General features: G+C 42.8%; 1 protein-coding gene across 1 annotated transcript; it reads right to left on the minus strand.

The window, feature by feature from the left end:
- Positions 1-335: 335 nt before the first annotated feature.
- LOC114529267 lies at positions 336-4,436 on the minus strand. The gene is made up of 2 exons (XM_028551019.1): positions 3,971-4,436; positions 336-1,772 (listed from the first exon to the last, which is right to left on the minus strand). The coding sequence occupies exons 1-2, from the start codon at positions 4,413-4,415 to the stop codon at positions 721-723; spliced, it is 1,497 nt and encodes a 498-aa protein (XP_028406820.1). The 5' UTR covers positions 4,416-4,436; the 3' UTR covers positions 336-720.
- Between the last annotated feature and the right edge of the window lie 4,640 nt (positions 4,437-9,076).

The following is a 9,076-nucleotide window of genomic DNA, read 5'->3' on the forward strand; positions in this document are numbered from 1 at the left end:
TCTAATTAACCTACGTTTTTCCTAGAGGAACAGGAGGACCTCTAAGTTGCAGAGGGTGTGAGCCAGCTCTGTGCATGTTGTTCAGTGAGTTGAGACCTGATGATCTAGGGACCACCATTAGTTATACTGAGACAGTAAGGGCACTCAAAACCCGACAGAGCATGCAAAAACTATAGGTTTTTCTAGAGGAACAGGCGGACCTCTAGATAACAGGGGAACAGGCGGACCCCTGTTCAGGTCAGTCAGCTCGACTCAAATATTGTCTGACTGACCCATCGAGTCTCTAGGTCAGGTCATCAGGTCGCGTTTTCAACCAAAATGACCTGTACAAATGCACTTCACGTGGTGAGGTGTTGTCCAGAAGGACAGCACTTCCTGCCATTAATGGCGGTCTGCACAAAGTGCAAACCGCCATTTCCGCCACGGGAAGTAGCCGAATTAGAGTCCTGTCTTTCGACAGCAGAGAGGGCCACCCTAAAATGTCTTTAAAACACAATCTTGCAAAGGTGGCCGGCAATTGTGTGTATGTGGGTCCTTGAACAAACAGATTCGAAGATATCGTGCAGTTGCCGTGGTAGCATGACAGAACAAAACATACGGCAGGCTATGAGTTTGCAGGAAGGATCCACATACACACAAATAGGGGACTGGTGTTATACGGACTATACAGCAAGGAAGCATAATGATTGAGTTTAAAAGGTAGATATTAAAACAAAATTTTTAATGTTTGGTACTTGCAGTTAGTTTGTATGGAACGGAAGCTAAGACGTCCTTTGGAGTTCTAATGTATCTCTCGTAACAGTCTGAAGACCAACGTCCTAGCGTTTTGATGAGCCAGGAGGGTAGGCCGGCTGAGCCCGCAGCTGTAGCAGCTCCGATCCTGAAACTATGAGAGGCGTAGAGGTTTTCGGCCAGTCCTTGCCCTTGAAGTAGATGACGTAGATGCGATGTTAGGGTTACACGTGTAAGTGGGACACCTGATGTAAATTGGAACAGTGGACGAGGGGTTTGGCCAGACGATGACTGGAGTAGATATGTTTTCATAGCTCGAACCGGGCAGAGTTTATTACGCGATGAGCCGATTGTCAAACGGCATCCACGACGAAAAGGGTCGGTTTTGGAACGCTTGATCAAGACATCGTAATATTCTGCGTGGAGGATATTTGGGTGGAAAATAATGTCATTGCGGGATAGGTGGCACTCGGGATCGAATGGAGAATTACACGTGAATTCACTACAGCGCAGGAAGCCAAAAAAGGCCAGAGTGAAGGCGGCCCAAAGCATCACATTGTCTAAACAGTCTGTAAACTGAGGTCGTAGGGCAGAATGAAGGGACTCGAGTTCGGTCACAGTGATAGGCCGTCGATCCCGCAATTTTTCACCCTTGAGGCGCTTCAGACCTTTTAGACTTTTTTCTAATAGTTGCATGCTCCCCATGTCGAATGGGATTTGAAAATTTACGTGGAGGTAAGACACGCTAGCTAAGTATGTTTTAACAGTTGAATATGAAACAGATTTGGATAGATGGCCGACGAAGTAGAGCAGGGTAAGTTCAGTCGCAGGCAGTAAAGGTGAACAGGGTGTCACGATACCTTTTGCAAGGCAGAATGAAATGAATTGTTTTATGCCGGCGGCGTAGGTTTGTTTGGTTGATGGTGCCCATGAATGCTGAATAAGTTCATAAACACGGTTCTTTAAGTTTGAATCATGGATACTGGGATGACGCAAGGCAGAGGAGAGGCCAGCGGCGCTAATTGTTTGAAGCGGTCCATCTGAAAACGAGAGAGCGAGTCAGCAATGCCATTGTCAAGTCCGCGTACATGCCTGGCCGTAAATGTAAAGTTGTTTTGCAAAGTACAAAGAACAATCGGTCGGAGTAAGTCCATTATCTTCGGACATTTTGACGTCTTCTGATTGAGAATTTGGACAACGGACTCGTTGTCACAGAAAAACACAATGCGTTTTGTTGCCCATTGGGCACCCCAGAGACAACATGCAAGATAAATTGGGTAAAGCTCTTGCCATGCGATCGAAATACCAGTTTTGTTAGCGATATTTTGGCTGGGTAGCCACCGGCCCTGAAACCATTGTCCTGCTAAGTATCCACCAAAACCGATGGAACCTGCTGCATCGGTAAATAATTCAAGTGAGGGCGAGGGGGTCTGCCCGAGCTCAAGAAAAAGACTAATACCATTCCAGTGTTTGAGAAAAACTTCCCACATAGCTAAATCCTTATAAAAACCCGTGTTCAACTTCACAAAATGATAGGGCTGTTTAATACCACATGTAAGGGCAATCATGCGTCGGAGGAATGTGCGTCCTGGGGCAATGACTCGGCATGCAAACTGAAGGATCCCAATAAGAGATTGAAGCTCCTTTAACTTACAGCAAGAGCGTTTGTGCCATTGCGCAAGAAGGGTCCTAGCCTGACTTAATTTATCCTCGGGCAGGAGAGCCAGCATGTGGATGGAATCAAGAGTAATCCCAAGAAATTCTAAGGTTTGGGTAGGAGCAAAAGTTTTCCAGGTGCTATGGGGACATTCAGTTCAGTGAACAAACACAACAACTTACACAGTGAAGTCAGGCATAAAGGACGGGGGGCAGCCTCAGCGATAAAGAAATCGTCCAAAATATGGAGAACATTTGGAATACCTAATTTGTGTAGGAGAATCCATTCGAGGGCATCCGAAAGCATGTTAAAAATGTACGGTGCACTGCGAAGGCCGAAGGGAAGAACACGATCGAAAAAATACAGTCCCCGCCATTTCATGCCTAGGAGTTCCCAGTCATCGGGGTGAACTGGGATATTACGGAACGCGGATTGAACATCGGTTTTGGCCATGAAACAGTTCGGGCCTAGTTCAAGAAGGATTCTCATAGCGTCGTCAATTCGGACGTACTGTAAAGAGTAATCTTCGGATGAAATATTAGCATTAACGCTAGTGGTTGATGATTTTGGATAGGAAAGGTGAAAAATGGTTCTCCATTTGGATGAGTTCTTCTTAGGGACAAGGCCCAAGGGGTAGACTTGGAAGTTTGTAAATGGAGGGCTAGTGAAGGGGCCAACTGTGTGGCCTTGTTTGACTTCGTTGAGCAGGTTTTCATCCACTATTTCCGGCGACATAAGGGCCGTTTTAAGATTAGGTGAAACGAAGGGGTGACGGGGCCCCTTATACCCAATTTTAAAACCCGCCCTTAAACCCGAACAGAGGGCAACAACAAATTCGCGATCTGGGTGGTTAGTTAGCATGGACTCCAGGAGATTAACGTTAATTGGTGTAACTGGTTTTAATCTATCAACAAACTCTTTACTTGTGTTTTCTGCGACGCGGAGTGTCATCAGTTCTCGCAGAGCTGGTGTCAGCGTGTTCATATGCCGCATGCCGTCCGCCACAGCCGGATCGATTACACCGATGTTCGAAGGAACATGGGTTTGCTGAGCACGGGAGGCCCCCGTTAAAATTGCGGCAGAATCCTCGGTTGGGGAAATTGCTTGACCGGCCGCCTTCGGACCTTGATGAGGAAAGAGGGCAAACATCAGACATGTGATCGGCGCCGCCACAGACAAAGCAGATAGTGCGCGCGAGACCTGTGAACTTATCTAGCCACAGCTGGAGATGACGTTCGCCCCAATTGAGCGCTGGATGTTTCGCGGCGAGCTTGCGAAAATCTATGTCGTACGCATACCAAGCCAAACCTTTAAACTTTTGTGAAGCCTCTCGGATTATGCGCTGGTAGGCAAACAGCTGCGAAGCTTTGTGCGGAAATTTAGCGACAACAACCGAAGCGTAAACACCGAAGGCTGTTAGCCACTTATCAAGACTGTCGATTTTTGGACGCTTGCCGAAATTTGAGAAATTCGGAAGAGGTATCGAATAGCCCTGATCACCTTCGACTGACAGGCGAATTGGACCGAAAGAGGGGCGGTCTGAATTACCCGGGAGAAGCAAAGAGAAATCGACAAACTCACCGTTAACGATCTGTTCCTCGACTTTCTTAGGCAGACTGGGAGTCTCTGACGGTAATGAGGTGGATGACGAGTAAACTGGCGAAGACGAGATTAAAGTGGCAACGCTGGAAGGATTACCCAGATCGAAAGAGGGTGTTGGCGCGGACTGCGCGATAAGGCTCGCTGCTGGCGATGGTTGTGGAAGCGGTGGTTGAGGCGATGGTGGCGTGTCGCGGGCCAAAACGTCGCGGAGCAACGGTGCGAGGTTAACTGCCAACGAGCGGAGAGATTCAGCGGAAAATTGAGGCGTACTGGGAGTCGGATCACGTGGTGGTAGAGCTGGTGTTAAGGCTGGAGAATTTGCCGTTCTGTCGTGATCAGCAAGGCGGCGTAAAAGAACGTCACGCGAACCAGAAAGAGAGAGGTTTCGCTGGGCCAAGAGAAGATGGAGGACTTCGGTGGACATGTCGGCGTAGTTCGTGGCAGAACCAAGCGGCTGTTCGCTGTGTGGTTGGCCGCGTTCGACGTCTCGCCATTGGTTTCCGCCACAGTTTGTTCGTTTTGACGCGATGGACGAGTACGAGTTGAACGGCGCTTTTTAGCTTGCTTCGGCATTGTAGTTTTTGTTTATAGTTACTTTTGAAACGCAGATATATGTATTACTGCCTTTCGATAGAGACCTTTAAATATTTGACCGGCGTTGTGGACGCATTGGCTGAGGTCTTGCGAATGACCAATGCATGCATGGGGAGCAGGCAAAATCCTTGCAGAAAAAAGGGGGCCATTGTTCAAGTCCACGTGAAGGGAAAGACCGTCAGGGGAGATTCGATTGGCCGTAACACAAGTTTGCATACGTTGTTCACATGCTAAGATGCCAGAGTTCGTTCAGATTTTGGACTTTATAACTATTAACATGCCTGGTAAAGACTGCCTTGTTCTATTGAGGCCTTGACCTTGCCCGGGCTAAAATTAGTGCATGCGATAACTATGACAGCTAGGCCAGAGATGGTCCATATGTAGGGTGAAATAGGACCTTCTAGAACATATTACTCCATTAACCGCAAATTTATAACTTGCGTATAAATTTTTTATTTAAAGAGAGTTTAAGCTAAACGGGCTTACAAGCGGCCCTTTGATGTTTTTTGGGGCCGAGCTTGTTTTTCACAGCTTTTCAACAAGGAAGAATTAATATCGCACATAAAATCGCAGCAAAAATTGCAAGTATAAACAGGCCTTTTGAAAATGAGGATACAAATTTCTGCGCTACGTAACTACATATTCATAATTCATTGGCAGCCTGTAACATATATAGGCATGTTTCCTTTTAAGTTGTGTTATATTTTTGGAAAATTCTGTTTAGACAAAGCCGATGACGCGGAGCAAAGAAGATATAAAAGACGTGAGCTATAATCTTTTTTTTGCTATAAAAAAATTTAAAATCTTTCTTGGCCTTGCATATATTATTTAACTCATCATCATTGACATTGGCATCAAAATAGTTTTTGTCTATTTTGACATTCCGGCCCATGTCATAACTATACCAAAACATAACAAAAGCCCATTTAAAGATAGGAAATCTGTATTTATTTATATAGGAAGAGAGGAGGAAGACAGAAAGCGGCGTGAAGACAGTACGAGCATCAGTGCGCTGGCGTGAAGACAGTACGAGCCAGCGCACCGATGTCGATGATAGGCACCGGCAAAACGTGGAAGACAGGCGCCGGGATGATGATGGGCCGAGAGACCGTAAGATGATTGCTTCCTTATTTATAGTTAAAACAAAAAAAAATAATGGACAATTGTGTAACTCAGAAAGTAGATTGAGTAGAATCATACATACACATGCTTATACGATGTTACAAGCTCTGTCTGTGCTTACTTTATTACTGATAAATTGTTTGATAATTCCCCCAGTGACCGGTTCCCTTCTCTTAAAGCACTTTTTAATCTATATATTTATAGGTTACTAAAGGAACAGGCACGGAAGTGTTAAAAGTAAGTGTATCCAATTCATTATGTTGCTAGTTGAACGTGTTATGAGATTTACTGCTATTTCTTTTATGTTATATATTACATGAACGCATGTGCAACATGCTATAATAAAAAAAACTTATACATCAATTGACAGGACGCGAAATATGCAAAAAAACAGGGCATTTGAGAAGGAATTGCCCAACTGGACGAAAACCCGGTGACAGAAGGCCAAGAAGGAGTTGGCCAGATGATAGCCGGACAAACACTGGTGGTGGTGGAAAGATGATTTTTAACATTCACCTGTGAATGAAGTACGTATGAAAATAAACATACTCTGATAAACAAAGAAAATAAAGTATGTAGGTTCCCCAAAAAGCATAACATACCATTTGTCTATGTTACAATAGCTAACAATGTGATCATATTCTTGTTTTTTTTTCTTTTTTAGCTTCAAATATTCACATCAATTAGTGGAATGTGTTAATTTTTGTTATAAAAATTAAAAATGACATATTTGGTATCTGTGCTATGTAAGCTTTCTATTCATACCAGTTTGATTGAAAGTAAAGCCGTTTTTCAGTGTAAAAAGCGCTCGTATTTCAACGCGCATTTAACGTACATCACCATATGCGATTTCGAATGTCAGGCTGAAAGACCTCTGCGTTTTAGGAGCTCTAACATTCGACAACGAATTTGGGCCAGGATAAAAAGTACATATTCGGTATCTGTGTTATATAAGCTTTCTATCGATACCAGTTTCATTGAAAGTAAAGCCGTTTTTCCGTGTAAAAATCGCTCGTATTTCAAGGCGCATTTAATGTACAATACTGTGTTTGATTTCGAATGTCAGGCTGGGAGACGTCTGCGTTTTAGGAGCTGCAACATTCGACAACGAATTTGGGCCAGGATAGAAATTACATATTCGGAATCTGTGTTATCTACGCTTTCTATGGATACCAGTTTCATTAAATATGAAGCCGTTTTTTATTGTTTACTTTGCTCGTACTTCACGGACTTTTAACGTACATCATTATATGTGTTTGATTTCGAATTTCAGGCTGGCGGACGTCTGCGTTTTAGGAGCTGTAACATTCGACGACGAATTTGGGCCAGAATAAAAGTTACATATTTGGTATCTGTGTTATATAAGCTCTCTATCAATACCAGTTTCATTGACGTATTTCAAGGCGCGTTTAATGTACAATACTGTGTTCGATTTTGAATGTCAGGCTGGGAGACGTCTGCGTTTTAGGAGCTGTAACATTCGACGGCGAATTTGGGCCAGGATAAAAATTTCATATTCGAAATCTGTGTTATCTACGCTTTCTATCCATACCAGTTTCATTAAATATGAAGCTGTTTTTTATTGTTTACTTCGCTCGTACTTTACGGATTTTTAACGTACATCATTATATGCGATTTAGAATCTCAGGCTGGCGGACGTCTGTGTTTTAGGAGCTGTAACATTTGACGACGAATTTGGGCCAGAATAAAAGTTACATATTCGGAATCCCTGTTATCTAAGCTTTCTATCGATACCAGTTTCATTGAATGTGAACCGGTGTTTTTGGGTGCGTCTTTCGCTCAAATTTCAACGCGCATTTAACGTACATAATAATAATAATAATAATAATAATAATAATAATAATAAAGATTTATTAGCATATTCCACAAAGTGGCTCTTCTTACGCTAAGATTACAAATATAACTAACTATAACTATATATATATACAATTTAATAGACTAAACGCATGCATTGACTTTACTAAACAGTGAGTCTTTCTGCCGCTCTATTGTTAAAATGAGCCTTGGCTAATCTTATAAAACTAGAATAGTTATCACATGATTTGACATCCTCAGGTAAAATATTATAAACTTTAGCGCAACAGGCTTGAAATGTACCGTCTTCCAGGGGAACTTTTAATTTGTGTTCATTTGATGAACGAAGTGTCCTATTCGGTGAATATGTTTCAAGTTTTAAGTAGGAAGGCCACTGCCTTTCATGCATAGCTTTAAAAATAAGTTTTGATAGATTAAAATCCCTACGTTCAACAATAGGAAGCCAGCCTAAGTATAAAATTTCAGACATCGTGACAAAACGTCCCAAGACAAATCCAGCAGCTGCAAGTTGGACTCGCTGCAGACGTTTTATCAAATAGTCCGGGATTGGATTTGATACAGCATCGTTGTAGTCAATCTTTGATAGAATGAGCGTTTCAGCAAGTAGCTTTCTCACTCTGAAGGGTGCTAAATTTTTCATTTTCCTTAGTACTCTCAAACAACCGTAGCAGCCAGAAATTTTGGAATTGATTTCGTCATTCCACTTTAAATGTTCCTGGAAATCAGTACCGAGTAGACGTATACTTCCAACTCTTTCTAATGTTTGACCATTCACCGTTAGGTTGACCGAGTATTCAGCTAAATTATGAGTTCTTGCGAGCTGTGGTGTTGAAAATATCATTACCTTGGTCTTTTTTGGATTCAGGGCAAGATTGCACTCATTGGACCAAGATGACAAATAATCCATGGTTGATTGCAGCTGATTCTTGCAACGACCAATTTCGGTGGGTTTTCCCTGTGTATATAATGAAGTGTCATCCGCATACTGATAAGAGGTAACCCGGTTCAAGCCATCACTCAAGTCATTGACATATAGATTGAACAGTACAGGTCCTAATATGGATCCCTGAGGGACACCAAATGACACTTCAATTACTTGTGAGATCTTATCATTAATCTGGACAAACTGTTTTCGCCCTGTCAAATAACTCGAGAGCCACAGAAGATAAGGTTTAGAAAAACCTAACCGATGTAATTTCTTCAATAGGACTCCATAGTCGACTGTATCAAAGGCTTTCGAATAATCAGCTAAAACAGCCATGGTTACTTCGCCTTTTTTCATTCCACGCAATATATCATCTTTCATAGCCAACAAAACTGATGTAGTTGTATGTCCCTTTCGATATGCGCTGACCGAGTCCTTGAGAATGCACTCCTCATTATACATAAAGGCTGCCATTTGTCTCAATACTAGACGTTCAAACACCTTCGAAAGCACCGGTAAAATTGATATTGGTCTAAAATCGTCGTTTGATTTAACTTCCTTACACTTAGGTATAGGACTGATTCGTGCGACTTTCCAGGCTGAAGGAA

This window comes from Dendronephthya gigantea, unplaced genomic scaffold (genome assembly GCF_004324835.1).
Source record: "Dendronephthya gigantea isolate DGI-Jeju-01 unplaced genomic scaffold, DenGig_1.0 000055F, whole genome shotgun sequence".
Taxonomy (NCBI): domain Eukaryota; kingdom Metazoa; phylum Cnidaria; class Anthozoa; order Malacalcyonacea; family Nephtheidae; genus Dendronephthya; species Dendronephthya gigantea.